This window comes from Stegodyphus dumicola, chromosome 9, assembly GCF_044657685.1.
Source record: "Stegodyphus dumicola isolate Sdum_Otavi_A_Nest chromosome 9, ASM4465768v1".
NCBI classification, from domain to species: Eukaryota; Metazoa; Arthropoda; class Arachnida; order Araneae; family Eresidae; genus Stegodyphus; species Stegodyphus dumicola.
Window position 1 is genome coordinate 120,331,856 of NC_140776.1, and position 16,196 is coordinate 120,348,051.

At 31.0% G+C, this 16,196-nt stretch overlaps 1 protein-coding gene across 6 annotated transcripts in view; it reads right to left on the bottom strand.

Annotated features, from left to right (window-relative positions):
• Positions 1 to 16,196, bottom strand: part of LOC118205143 (5'-AMP-activated protein kinase subunit gamma-1-like) — a 552,717-nt gene that overhangs the window by 43,755 nt on the left and 492,766 nt on the right. For all 6 annotated transcript variants that reach the window (XM_085824013.1, XM_085824011.1, XM_085824014.1 and 3 more), the window contains 5 exons: positions 16,069 to 16,116; positions 11,799 to 11,857; positions 6,681 to 6,726; positions 6,545 to 6,593; positions 1,414 to 1,540 (listed from right to left, as the gene is read on the bottom strand). In XM_085824013.1, coding sequence (XP_085680139.1) covers positions 1,414 to 1,540; positions 6,545 to 6,593; positions 6,681 to 6,726; positions 11,799 to 11,857; positions 16,069 to 16,116 — 329 coding nt within the window. The remainder of the gene's footprint in view (positions 1 to 1,413; positions 1,541 to 6,544; positions 6,594 to 6,680; positions 6,727 to 11,798; positions 11,858 to 16,068; positions 16,117 to 16,196) is intronic.

The following is a 16,196-nucleotide window of genomic DNA, read 5'->3' on the forward strand; positions in this document are numbered from 1 at the left end:
CCCTTAATAACTAAGCTAAGAATTTCCAATTAGATTGGACTTAAAACATTGGCATGTAGCAAAAAAATAATTGCCACAACACTGAGGAAACAGATGATTCTGGGTTACCAGAAAAATTGTATCTTTGATATTTGGCGCCAATCTTGGGGGCACTCTTTTATACACTAAAACCCATTTTCATTTTTTATAAATCTCAGAAGTGAATTGTAAATGCAATTCATTCTCATTATTAATTCAATAGTCCAAAATATGAAAGAGCTTGGTTATATAGTTTCATATACTAACGTAAAAGATTTTTAGAAAATAATAAACATTATTTTATTAAGAGAGAAGAAAAAATATTAAAAGAAAACTGTAACTTGCATATTTCAGATTACATCTCAAAGATTAATTTTCATTAGTACTTTGACAACTACTAAAAAATAGAAAGTAAAACATTACACAGATTAATAAAACAAATGATTTTAAGCCAGCTATGAAACATATGGCTTAAAAACAAAAATTTTGTTAAATACAAAAAAGTTGCAAATGAACAAAAAAATTAAAATTTTCCATGAAATATAAAGTTGGAAATTCCTATAAATTAAATATATTTTAATTTATACCAATTTACATTATTTAAATGTATTATTTAATAAGGTAAGTAATAAATTATTAATTATTAGTACATTTATTGATTTAAAATTATTTGGTTTATTAATCAATAACTAATTCATTAAATTTGAAAGATAAATTACAGACTTACAATTTTGCAAAAGGTAACAATCTCAAAATTGGCTATGAGCAAAGGTATGTCAAAGACAAATTCAGTCTTACATTTTGTGGAGTGGAAAGAGCTGCTTTTAGTCCCCACCTGGGATTTGAAACCTGGACCAAACTATCAATGTTCGGCGACTTCACTGTGTTCGTTGCAAGAGAGACTATAATAAGACTAATATTTGTAACATGGGCAAACTGCTTCAAAGTCCTATCTCTAGTTCAATCTAAGAACAGCTTAACTGTATTAAACAAAAAGTGACAAATTTGTGCTTAGCAAATTAAATGAGCAAATTCAGGTTTCTTTTATTTTTGATACTATTTTGAATTTGCTGAGTATAATAACAAATTTCACAATTATTAAAAAAATAGCAGCATTTCAATTCACTAGAAATGTGTGTGTGTATTTAATTATGGCAAAGCACACTAGGGCTATCTGCCTAAGAGGAGGGATGCCTTTCGTGAAGGACTTTCTAAGGGAAACTGGCTCGTATACACGTTACACATGGGGAAAACCACGAAAACACCCATGCAGCCAGCCCGTTCACGGGATTCGAACCTCGGACCAAACTACCAGTGTTCAGCGACTTTACCGCTCGGCCACTGGTGGGCCTCCACTAGAAATGATGTGATATTCTAATTAAATATTCTACTTACATTGTTATATAAATACTGCAGCAGCCTTCGGCGTGTTATTATGAAAAGAACACTGTTTCTCCTTTCTTCATAAACTGGAAGCCTATGGACCCCTTCATGAATTAGTAACTTTGTTGCCTGAGCAAGACTAGATGAAATAAATAAGAGTCTTTTGAGGAAAGTGAAGAAAACAGGTAAATATAACTTAACTCTAATAGACACTATTAATGAATGTTTTTCTGAATATTTCATTCAGATAAATATGCTCAGGTAGGTATTTTCAAGTTATTTTAACAGCACAACAGTTCACAAATAATCAATACTCACAATCAATAAATTTTGTTTTTAAAGACTGCACTGCCTCAAAAATAACAAATGAACTTATTTTGGTAAACATTAATTAGTAGGTATTTCATATAACTGACAAAGTATTTTTCAGACTGAAAAATGAGTTTGTGAAATACCTTACAAATAATATGGACTAACATGATTAACAATATTTTTTTAGTTGATAATAAGGTATTACAATCAAATAATAATTGCCACAGCTAGTTTCATTTGATATAAACAGATTCACATCTATTTCAACATGTTAAGTTTTAAAAAAAACTTTTAGAAAGAATAATATATACAAGAATATAAATTTTTCAATAATAAATCATTATAAGAAAATATAAATCTTTGAACATAAAAGTCGAGCTCTCTTAAAGGGAAGAGGTTTGATTATGAAAAAGCACACAAGTGCTCTCTGCTTAAAGGAAGAAATGCCTCTGTCGAAGACTAAGAAAAATTGTATTATTTTCACATTACATGCAAAGAAAACCACAAAAATACTGATGCAACCAGCTGATTCCTCAGCTTTAAATTTGAGTCAAACTACCAGTATCGAGAAATTTTAATTCGCTTGGCCAATGGCTAGCCCATTAAGATTTTGAAAAATAAAGAATTTAACTGCAGAAAGCATTCTTCATTTCATTTTGATAGTCATAGTACATGCTATTCAATTTTATAGAGAAATGTTTCGAATATTAAAAAAAGAAAAAAAAAATTCTGGTTTCATGTTCATTAAAAAACCCTACATCAGTTGCATTTATATAAACATACAATTTATTAAAATTATATAGATAATTACGGCCATCTTTGAATAATCAATGACAATAAAATACAGTACATACCAAAAATCAAAACATTCGAACACTTAATTTTAAGATATCGCAATTTTCACATCATACATAATTAATTATACACAGTACAAAGTTCGAAATCCAGACATCCAATATTTAGAATGATCTAAAATATGGACCTCCACAATGGCAGTAACCTTTCTTTCTTTCAGAATTTTTTTTATTCTTTACACTACTTCCACAATAAAATATGTGAACAGTCCTGATTCTTAATTTCACATCTGCACTGATGCCAACTTGATGAATCATTATTTATTACTTTCTGCATTTATCACTACATGATTGAAACTGGCAGTTTGAGAAATGACTCGCACACCAATGTCTAAACATTTTTTGTTTCTTTACAACATTAGTAACTGAATAGTAAAGAGCCTGGGAATTTTTTATGTTGACCTTACGCTTGGCAATGATTACTGACTTCAGCTAACACTGCTGCAAAATGTTGAGTGTGCTGACAAATAGAAATTTAACAAAATACATGCAAAAAATAAAATTCGTATATGATACTCATAGGCCAAAGGATTACATTTAGAGTTAGTTATTTGAATTGAGAATAACTGATTTGCAGTTCAGTTAAGCCTACGACTGGTGTCAGAGCTGGTGAAACTGCACCAAGCAGTAGAATTTAGTGCAGGAAAAATGTTTAGAATTTAAAAACACTAAATAACAAAATTAAGGGATGGCAAAATCTTTTGAATTTAAAGAAGGCACTGGGATGCAAAATTTAGGAGTGAAGGGAGGCAAAATTTTTGGAATTTGGGGAGGTGCTACACAGCAGAATTTCAGACCCGCAGAGCCTGCAACCGGTTGCAAAATGTCTAATGCAAGCCCTAGATAAGCTATATGCATATGTCGGAATTTATTTATAAAGAATTCAGATAAGTCTTAAGGTTTACAGGAAAGAGATGTAAGTATAATACTATATATTTAATATAATCCAAGCTTAACTTTGTCAATGTGGGATAAAAGCAAGACAAAATTTAGCAGAACAACATGCCTTTAGTCACCAATTACACAATACATTGTCAATAGCATATAGTGGACGCTAGCTAAACTTTAAGATGATGGCAGCTATTTTGAAGGTTTTCAGATATTTTAAACAAAATGTGAAATTTTTGAATTAATGAAAGTTGTAAAGATATGTAGAGAAATGGTAATAAACGAAAATGATATAACATAAGTTTTTCATTGTGTAATGCCCCAATCATCAATCAATTAACAAATGGCAAAATCTGTAGCATGGTTCTAAATCCAGAAAATATTGCTACCGATAGCAAAGAAAGTTACAGAGAGGCTGCTGAGATTGAAAAAATTTTAATTGGCAATTTAGTAAGAACTCTCAATTTGGAAACCGGAGGACTTGAAGAAAGGAACTTTGTAGCTGAGGAAGAAATTATATCTACCTATAAAATTAAAAGAGAAAATATTAGTACAGTCAAAATTCTTTAATCCGGACTCGTCGGGACTTCGGCGATTCCACATTATAGATCATCAGTTTAAATCTGGTAAGATGGCATGCAGAAATTATACAATTAAAAATATGAAATCATAATTTATGAAATAAAGAGCAATTATGATCTAAAGGGTATCAAAATTTACAAAAAAAAAAAAAAAAAAAAAAAAAAAAAAAGCTTAATATTTATTTGTTTACTTCATTAAACATTTCTTTCAACGCGCGCATGCGTAAAGCATACGTTACGCATAGTCGAAATCAAAAAATTGCAACCAGAAAACTATTTTATGTGTATTTGTGATATTTATAATGACAAGGAAATTGATTTAAATCACATCAGAGTATAGCGAGATGAAACACTACATTTAGTACGGAATTATAAGCCGAATGAAATAAAAACATCTACCCTGAAGATGAGGATAGTGCCGACAGAACTTCCAGTTCATTACACGCCGCGACGTTCCCCCCACAGAGCAACTTGAAATTGAGAAACAGATTTCGGAAAGGTTAGAGAAACAAATCACCTCTCTGTCACTTTCTTCATGCCTTTATCCATTTTTTGCAGCAATTCCACTTTTTGTTTAATGGACATCGAAACATGCTTTCACTTTGTAGATCCTTTGGCAGCTCCAGAATCGTAAATTCTATTTGACATAATCCAAAGTTCAAGCTTACTTTTATAAAATTGCTCTAACAGTCTGCAAAAAATAATAAGCCGGATCCAATTCGAAGATTGAGGAACAACGCAATCTGCAACATTAACTGAAATAGATAATTTGATAATTTTAGCTTAGCTTATACCGTCGGTTATAAATTAAATGTGCATGTGTAAAGGTATTACATAAATGCATAATGCGTTTATGCATGCGCAGAAAGTTTGTAGCTTTGAGGTCCGGATTGTAGATCATTCCGTATTATGGACGTTCGGATTAAAGATTTTTGACTGTATAAAACAAAAAGAAGAAAATTACATAATTTACATTTAAAGAAATGCTTAATAAAACAAACAAACAAATATTGAGCCTTTTTTTTTTTTTTTTTTTTTTTTTTTTTGTAAATTTTCATTAAGGTTATAAATGCTTTATTATTTCATAAACCATTATTTCATATTTTTAATTTTTATTCGAAACTGCCAAAGTATGGATGAGGGCAGATCTCGGACTTAGCACTGTATTTCAAAATTGAACCGTAATGGTTTAATTATGATCAATTTTTAACTTCAGTTAGAATGCACACCAAGGACACTTATTACTACATTCAGAATGGAAATGTTGATAAAGAATTAAATGGAAGAACGTACCAATTCTATTCATAGCATGTAAATTATTATGACAGACATAAATTATTTCATTTCATTCAGGAAGGGCATGAAACCACCTTATCTCAACGAACATTTGCATTAGCCTATCTAAAACAAATTAATTTAAATATTGTATTATTTAATGACTTCTAAAACACCCTGTACATCGATATAAAAATAGCTAAAAATTATCAAGGAAAAATATCAGACCAGATACAATTAAAATCCAGAACTCCAGTTAGTGATGTTCTCCAGGTATCTAGCAGACATATTTGACATCCAAAATACTGTTACGAAATGTACAGGTGCAGCAAGATGGCTTCCCCGCAAAGTAGTTTTAGGGTTGCCATAAAATGGCAAGGGAAGGCAGGGTTGCCACATTTGGCGACATGCCATGGACAGTTGGAGAACCTTCTGGAACAAATTCTTACTGGTTTAGCCCAGAATGTTCTCGAACACCAGCCGAAAGTTATATAAACCCTACTGGTCTGCAGTCAGGAGAGTGCCTCGTCGAGAGGGCAAGCGAGTGCCTCATCTAGAGTGCGAGTGTCTCATCTAGTTAGTCCGTGCGGAGACGATTGAATTGACAGCCGGCCAGTGAGTGCCAAGCGCCCCGAAGGAGTCTCTTAGTGCATCATCGAGAGAGAGTGTTGAGCTCCGGGAACGACTGAACCGAAAAGTCAGGAGCTGTACTCTGTGTTTCAAGTGCATTGCGAGTTTCAGCGTGGAGAGTCTCGAGAGTATGGGGAGTTCCGAGTTTTGTCTTAGACCGTGCAGAGTCAGGAGCTGTACTCTGGTGCTTTGCAGTGAAGCTGTCTCCACTGTGATAGCCTGATAACCTGAAGGCTGTGTCACTGATTGTTCCAGCGAGTATTTATAATAGATCTTCAAAGACTGTAAAAGTGACTTTGGAGCTGTCCTGATTAAATATTGACCTATTAAAATGTGTTTCGATACTTCATCAAGTAGTGTTGTCATTATTCACTCCAAATCCACAAAAACTCCGTATGAACGTGAAGAAAGAAAATAACATAACAACTGGTGTCAGAAAAGAAAGAGCGCAACAATATGTACAAGCCTTTCAGATATGCATGAAACATAACAGATATCCATTAAATATTGTGACTGTACTTATTTTACAGGATAAATATGTAATCCAATTTCATACAACTCATCCTAGATTTAATTAATTGAGAAAATGTGCATTAAAATTACCTTTCATTGGGTCCAATTTTCATGAAAGGCTTTTCTACTTGAGTTATTTCTAAAAAAAATTTAAATATCAGAAAAGATATTTTATTATTGCAGTTATTTGGAAAACGAGATGAAAGAAAGTATTCATTACACTTACTCCTCCAAGTTAAAATTTTTTGATTTTCAATATCTTTTATATCCTCCTGGAATAAAAATTTCAAAAAATATATCTGGATTCCACATCAATATCCTGATATTTTAAAACAGGAATAAGCTAAAAGCAATATCAAAAAAGTAAATATTACATATTCTAGTCATAAACTCAGTACAATTTGCTAAATATACCAATAAATTAGAATTCTTAAGATTTTAAAGAAATATAAGCTATTTGAATATTTGGAAATAAATCAAAATGGATCTCTTACTATATATATGGGCATAGGTTTTAATTTTGCATAAAATATTTTTAAATAGGTTTTGCTGTATCACACAGGGGAAAAATAATCTATATAACACTTTATTTTTAATCTATATAATGGATTAGTTTTCTAAATATAAGCATATTATGCAAAATAAAACCTCTCACTTAAAATGAGTTCTTAGCTAAATTTTTTCACTTATTCCTTTAAACAACAAATAATATGTCCTCTTATAAGAAACAACTGATGTCCGAACCTATTAAGTGGTATGTTGACTTGAAACAAACACACAAACTTCCTCAGTTAAAAAATTCCTGTATAGGTATATAAGTTGTACAGCAATACAAATGTTCAAAATTTGTTTCATGAATTACCACAATGTATGTAAGGGCTAATTGCCTAGAAATATTCGAATTGCTCATCATTAAAGAAAATTTATGAAGGTTATATATTGTTTGCTTTTTGCAGATAGCACAATCAAAAATGGATACCTCAAAATATATATTCTTGTATACAAGACTAAAAGCATATAGAGACAAGTCTCCACATAATGATGCTATTCCTGTCATGCTCAAATTGATGGAAAATATCTTTGTAAGCGCATGAAATGTACTAACTGGCCAAGTTCCAGGATTTTAAAACAGTGAAAAGTAGAGCATTCTTGCAAACTTATGAAGCTAAAGATAGTACGAACAGAATGGGAATTCTTCTCCTTATTCCCCTTTCCTCCCCAAAATTCTGCCAGTAGAAAATATTTTGCCCATAAAAAAACTGATAACAGAATCACATAGTTCTATTCCAGAATGTTAGATACTCATTTGAGAACACAAGGATTCTTTTGCATGGTGGGAAAGATAATATGTCTTCCAAAGGAAGTTAGTCTCCTTTTTTTAATTAATCTTATTTAATAGACTATATTAACCTTCTCAGGGAGTCAAAATATCAATACAATCAGCGTTCAAAATAACGATAATGATCCGCAGGACTGTAAACAGAAGTTTACTCGTGTTTTTGCTGATACATTGACTTAACCCTACATAAGGGATATAATGATGCTATATTAGCTGACTAGTTAGTTCACTTCAATCCTTCTCTATATCACTAAAAATTACTAAGGGATATACAGGACAAGGTCTATCTATTCTTTTGCCACATGATGCAGTCTCTGCTACTCTTAAATTCTGCTGTCTGATATAGTTCTGGCATCAGCCTTCCGATTATACAGCAGTGTAAATCGGTCATACAATTTTTGGCAACATTGTATGACAATGACAAAAATTTTTGGCAACATAGCCTTTTGCATGACAGACACTCTGGCAGCTCAGTAACATATACATGAAAAATTATTGGTCAAACCGCATCCAATAATGAACAAGGGTGACTGATATTAAGATCGTGCACTCAAACTGGAGGAATTGAACCTCAACTAAATGAAAACAGTATTTCTATCTATAAGCACTGAGTTTTGCTTTAGATACCTGAAGATCTGATATATAATTCAATCAGTACAAAGAAAAGATCTGATATGGAAATTTACTCATATTAGCTCCTTCCCTCAAAAAACTAGAAGACAAAAATAAACTTTCTTTGGGCCATGTTCTAGATCTGAGAGATAATGGATCGAGAAGATTAGCCCTCCAAGTGTTATGAACATAAAATTCCACATCAAAGGATAGCTTTTCCATTTAATTATGCAAGAAAATTTCTGCCAGATCCTGATCCACCCGATGTCAGGTTGGATGTATATTGGAAGAAAAGGAGTAAGAGTACAAAATGAGAGAGTCATTTTGGAATTATAATCAAGAAAATAGCATTTATTCATGATACTATGGAGAACATTGAAATTTCAGGGCTAAGCCCATAATATTGAGAGGATTCAGGAAGAAAATATTCATTGAATGCATGAACTGGAAATTCTTTCATAACGTTAATTTGATTAATCTGTCAAATTTGGCTGCTAGAAGTCCCCAGGTGATGTTCCAATCATTCTACTCAAAATTTTAACTTCTGGTACAGATAATATTACATTTCTCATCAGCACAATGCTACTAGCACACTTAGGTAATATCTCTAGATCTGATGTCGGCTTTTAATAATCTTTGCAGGCTGGGTATACTCACCACCCGGCCACCAAAGATCACTCCAAAATCTTACCTGTTGTACAAATCTCTACAATTTACTGAAGAATTATCTTCATAATAGAAAAGTCATCTACAAAAGAGATGGCATCAATGTTTTCAAAAATTATTATAAGGGCACACCTCAAGGATCTAATTTAAGTTCAATTTTGTCGAAAATTGTGGTTAATACTACATTAAAGTTAGACATAGAATAATGTCACTGTTCAAGCATAAATCCTACAGACTTAGAAAGAAAAGTGAAGAAAGCATTAGTGAATATGGAAAAATGGAATGATAAATATAACTCTGTTTTAATAGCACTAAAACAAAAATGATCTAAGGGTTCAAAAACTGGTAAAAAAAATTCAACAAGATCACGATGGAAGAATGTCCCTATTCAAAATAATGATACATTAAAATATTTAAGATTCATTTTTGATAAAAAAAAATTAACCTGGATTCCACACCTCTCAGGAAGTGCGAGATCGAACACACACAATTGTAAACTATTTAAATCATCTTATGATGCACAAATGGGGACTTTATAGGTAAAATATGGAAAGAACTGTATTTAAGAGTAATTAAAAGATTAATATTATATGGCTGCCCTGGACAGTGGCATTATAGTGGCACAATAAGAGCAACAAAAAAATTGCTACAAATTCAACAACTAGTATAACTCCATATAACTAAAACATTTCATACTACACCAGCAACTGTTCTTCAAGTTCTTGTTGGAGTGCTTCAAATAAATATTAAAGCAGAACAGGAATCAAGTTATTCCATCTCTTTAATTTAATGCATGGCATAGAAAAATGCATGGCAGATGAATTGAATATACCAAGTTCTGTAGTGGTATTAAAAGTCCCAAAACTGAGCAAACACACAGCTCAATTCACACCTATCATTTGGCATATGAACGTTCCCAAATGAAAGGGAATAGAAATTTTCACAGATGAATCAAAGATAAAGAAGTTATAATATGTAAAAAATTTAGACTAAATGATTCAAGCACAGTTTTCCAAGCTGAAGTAATAGCTTTGAAGGAAGCCCTTTTTATGGCTAAATGCTTTTCTCAAAAGTAGTAAGTCACAATATACAAGCATTTATACAGATAGCTGAAGTATTTTAAAGGCATTATGTACCATATGATCTTTACTTATTCAAACTCTTCAAGAAACAATAAATATGGAAATGAATATTCGTATAATTAACCTAATTTGGATATGGGGATGTACAGGTATAATAGGGAATGAGGCTGCTGATACAGCAGCTATAGATGCCACATTAAAAGATATGATGGATCATATTCCACCTTCCTATTTAAAGACTTACAATCAAGAACAAAATTTCTAAACAAATTTTCATAAAATGGCAAAGAAGATACAGGAAGATTAACTCATGAATATTTCCCACAAGTATCCCTAAAAAGAATTAAAAAAAAAAATTCTTCCTAGTACAATTAGCAACAAATCATGGAAAGTTCCGCCTTTTTCAGCAATTCTTAAGAAGGAATGTAAGATGTAGGTGTGGAACACCTACACATCTAGCAGATGCTAAACATTATATATTACCATGTTCTTTACTTTCAATTATTAGAGCAAAACAGTTAACCAGGATTTGCAACAAAAATTCCAGCAAAAGATTTATTCTACAATACAAAGTGTGTGTCTGCACTTCAAAAAGTTATGAAATATATTATTGAAAACAACGGCACAGTGACTGTAAATAATTAATTATATTACATGAATAAATTAACAAGTAGTAATTTAATGGCAAGTAAAGATTATAGCATGTCCTTTCTATATCTGTAAAGTGGAAGAGAACAAGACAAAATAAAAAGGCTTCTTTCTGCTTGTATATGCTGTATATGTTTCCCTTCCTTACTCTATTAGTTTATTACTTTATATGTTTAACAATGGACTAGTGGGTCCTGTTGACGATGGTATTAAAATTTCCAGCCGAGCACGGTTTATCATTGTTTATGCTCTCAGCCTTATGGCTGCATATGCTGGGCAAATGTCCGATCAATTGTCTGGGCAATATCGGCACAGGATTTAAAATTATCTCCCTACAGTGTTCTTCACTAAACCTGGCAGAAATTCAAAATATAGACAGATTGATGACACCAGTTATCCGATGGCATGCTGTGCAGATATAATACGGCTATCCTCTCAGAATCACTAAACCTGAATAATGCTTTCAGCTGATTAGAAGACAATTTTACAAAATACACTCATGGACAAAAAAATTAGCACACAAAGAAGGAGTCATCAAAATGAAAAACTGTGACAACTGCTCATATTGTCTTTCGTTATGATCCCACAATTATTTCTTTGTGCGCTAATTTTTTTGTCCATGAGTGTATAACATGGTAGGGGGGGAAGGAAATCAAAACATGATTTATGAAATCAGTTTGAAATGCTGATAATCTATTTTTCATATAAAGAAGTATGAAATAACCAGCATGTTTCTGGTGATTCTGACTACAGGAAAAGACAATTACATATTGCTTTCCCTCTTGCCAGGGTAGGTGAAAGAAGGGATACTATATAAAAAATTAACTTCATAGTAATTCTAATTCTTTTATATATATTATGTTCCAAAATCAATTTAATGTTCCAAAATGAATGTTAAGCTTTTAATTTTTTTTCCTTACAAAATTTTAAAATAAAAAATATAACACACTTTCACATAAAATCAACAGAACTCAATAATAAAAAAATTAATACTTACACGTGAAGAATAATAATAATGCCTTAAGACATTTATGAAATCTGAGATTGTGAGCATTCCTGAAAATAAAACATATTAAAGAATTTAAATTTGATATTAAAAGCATAATTTCTACAGTAAATAATGCTAAAATAGTCTTTTACAAGCAGAAAATTAACACGCAAATTACACTTTCATACACGAATTTACACTTAATTTAAGCAAAAGCAATAAAAACTAATAACCTTTACCTTTTTTTTAACCAATTATTATTGCTTTTATTTTTTGGTGTTAGCAACTAAAAAATAAAACAACTTATCAGCATTCGAGTATTTTTATTTATTTTATAGTTTTCTTAACATTTGCTAAAATTAGTACAATCTAAAACTATACTTGTTTTTAAGTTTCTGTTCCCCCCCCTCGCTTTGTGCTGGTATCTGTGTTGGATGCAATTTCTATTTCATTAAAAACGAAAAAACTTTTATACAGGATTTTATTGAAAACTAAAACATTTTTATGGTGATGGCACAGCGGCAGGCACATATTAAACAATCAGTGGGAGCCATGGTGCCCACGGGCATAGGGTTCGGAACCCCTGGGTTGCAGCCATGGAGGTAAGAAAGGAAGGAGTGGCTGAACCGACACTAGAAGTGAAGCACTGCTTCCAAACTTTGGTCACCAGATGGGGTGTTTTTTGTTTACATTCAGAAGCTCACTTGACAGTGCTCTGATGGTACTTTGACAAGCGACATTTCCATACAAATCGAAAAACGGGACACCTTCACATGAAAGGAAATTTTCATAGTGTGATGGATAATAGCAATTTGTATAGTTTAGTGGCTTTTACCCAAAAATCACATGTTGGTTATTTTTCGATAACTAACAACAGTGATTTTGATTATGAATTTGTTTTATAAAATTCTAAGCTGTTGAACTACAAAAATATAGATTTTAGCAAAAATGTTATGCTAAAAGAATGAAAAATACCTTACGGTACCTTTAACCCTTTGCGGCAGATGTGTCCGATCTGGACACACCTAAAAATTTTCTTCTGTACGAACAGAAAAATTGAATGAAAAAGGATTCATAGGTTACTCCGAACCTTCTTTATTTTTAGCAGATGGCAACTCAACACAATTCAGTCCACATATTTTAGCCATGTTTAGTTTTTTAAGACCCTCATTTTTCAAAGAAATCTTCCAGATTTTTTTTAGGGTATAAAAGGAATTGTTTGAAAATAAATTTCTATGTTATTTTTTTGGCCGTATGCTAATCTGATTATTCTATATTAGTTTTAAATTTTTACCTTGAAATCTTGCCTAAAATCAAACAGCGAACCCTAGGTGTGCCCAGAACGGGCTCACCGATAATCTAGGACAACTGAGTCTGTATTCTTTGTTTCTCCAGTTCTCATCAGTCAGTTCATTGACAACATTGCTCATTTCAGCACTGTTTTCGAAGATCTATTCAATCAGGGTGCCCTATTTTGGGCACACCCACAGAATTAAACAATAAGTGCTATCTTCACAAAATTTTACCAGTGTACTCCTCTAGACCTAATTAGACTGCCTACCTTTTTTTTTAAATCAAAACTCCAAATTTAAAAGGTAGCGTGCCAGAAAGGGTTAAAATTGTATACATCTTTTGATACCCTTGATAGAGTATTCGCTACTTTTATTTTATGTTCCAAACACCAAAATGTTTTAAATAAAGTCCATTTTTTTTTCACATCCACTATTATTATAACATGTACTTTTTAAAATTTTTTAGAGGAGAGGCTTTACTGTTGCTCATTTTAAACTCATCATTTTATTTTTATATATCTGAAAAATAATCATTTTGTTCTTACACGTTTTACTTAGTTATTATTATTTATTATATTATCAGAGAATTATTAAACTGTAAAATCGATAAAAGAGATATTGAGTGCTCTGCCAAAATATATTTACTAGAAGATTTGAATTTGATGATGAATGTATCCTAAAACGTGTTTTAAGTCAAAAGATTGAAACTTGATGGCCAAATGTAAATATAAAATTATGCATGTTAAAATATTTGTAATTAGGCATATAAGTCAGGTTAAGTTTTTATTAAATAGAGTAAGGCAAGTAAGGGCTATCTGCCTAAAGGAGAGATGCCATCATGGAGGAATTTTGAAGAAAAACTTACCTTTGAGTGTGTATTAAAAATAATCCATATAATTTTTCATTCAAATTATATTTATACATATTTCTTATATGAAACTTTCAGGTATATGTTAAATTAGTGTAGATTACTCAAAAAATATAGTGAATGCACAGAAATTAAAGATTTGCACATGCCTGAAATGAAAAATATGAAATATGTACGGGTATTTATGCATGTGCTTGCAAAAAGCATGTATCTGCCCTTAACAAAATACGTAAATATTTATTAAATTATTTATAAATGTATTTGAAATGAAGGATTTATTCATTCATAAACAAGTGAAAGTTACTGTGAAGAAAACTAATTATTAAATGTATCTAAATTTATGATTATAAATATTATCTAAATATATAATAAACTTAGCACTGAATTGTAAACATAAATTGAAATCCTGTTGACAAATACATTATAAAAATTATTTAAGCAAGAATTGTTCGTACTGGAAAGCAATCTGTTAAAAGGTATTGTAAAACAAATTCTATGAGATGCGTATTTAAGAAAGTAATAAAGTAGAATTTTGGAATACATATTGTTGAAATTATGGGTAAACAAATATGATAAGTATAATTAAAAGAATTGTTTCCCTTACAGTTTATAACTCAGTTACAAGTTTTAAATAATATTTTTAAAAAAATCCTTATTTTATTCCCTTTCAGAAATACTATCCAGAGAAAGTTAAGTACTATTTAAAGTATTTCGTTATTAAAATAAAAGGTGCTCTAATTTGAAATAGACTGAATAGAGCATTAATTATAAATTGACTTCCATTTAAAAGATGCCTCAGGTGCTAAAATATGTCACATTTGAAAAAATATTTTAGGAAGAAGCTCCATAAATAGAAAAGAAATAATGCATAATTTTAATATTAATAATACAACAAACTTTGATCTTAATTTTTGTAATCCTTAACTGAATAAAATCGAATTACTTGAAACTTTTTTTCTAATGTAATTAACGAAAACTTGTGAAAATATTTCATTCAAATTAAACGTTCTGAGCAAACTGTTCTGTGAAACGTATTTAATTCCATTCAGAATGAAATGTTGTTTAAAAATGTATTCTTTTCATATATACTTAGAATTCTGAAGTACTGTAGAAAAAGAAAATATATACATTTATATGTACATTAATGACGTAATTACAAAATATTTACATCCGATCATGTCAAACCCCATTGAACTTAATGGTAAATTATCCATGTTTTGGTCACCACGTAGGGATCACCAGTGCTTTAGAGCAGGGTGTGGGGAAAACTGGTTAGGGCCACTCCATCTTACTTCCTACCTCCATGGTTGCAGCACAGATTACATTAAAAATTAAAACTTGCATACTAAAATACATTATAAAATTTAATTTTTCTAAACTGTCATTATCAAATCTACTGAAATTAGCTATTATTGAGTTGTTTAGTGATTTAACTGACAATACTTTTCTGCCACTTGGTAATTCTTATAACTTATTTTGACCTTATTTGACAGATTTATCTTTCACTTGGAAACTATTTTAGTCTAAAAATTTTATTATTTGATAACTTGATCATATTAATTGTATTACTGATCACAATAAGCAATGAATTTTTCATGTTGTCATAAACAAATGAGCAGGACTTTGGCAGATTGAATAACAGTATCCAAACAACAATAACCATATCACATTAAATAGCATCTACAGCAAACAGAGATATTTCGTAAAACATGGTACTTCTTCCCTCAAGTACCTATCGTACAAATGATGATTCTCTAATGCATTCAAATTCCTATGAATCTCAACAACAGGCTAAAAATAGATAGATCTGTCTGCTTAAAATTTAACCAAAAATAGAATTTCATAAATCTAAAAACATTGCTTATTGGTGTTGTACAACATTCCTGATTCCTTAGCAGCAGCAAATTATTTTGTGCCTAGCTACTAGACAAGTACTATGTCATCCTAGAAAACAGTTAACTTGGAGCTTCCAAAAGTAAATTTGGAATATATTGGAATCTTGTAGAAAGTAAGTGCTGTGGAGTTTCCAAAACTAAATTTGGAATACAATGGAATTCTGTAGAAAGTGCAATAAGCATAATGGAATTTTCATATGCACTTGCAAAAACTATATACTTACCTACAAAGGATCGAGACGTGCTGTCCCATAATGGAGCTGCTCTGATTTCTGAAAAATAAATATCAATGAAAAAAAAGCAACTTATTTTGGTAACAGTACTTAGCCATTCAATTATAGAGGTTGGGTGA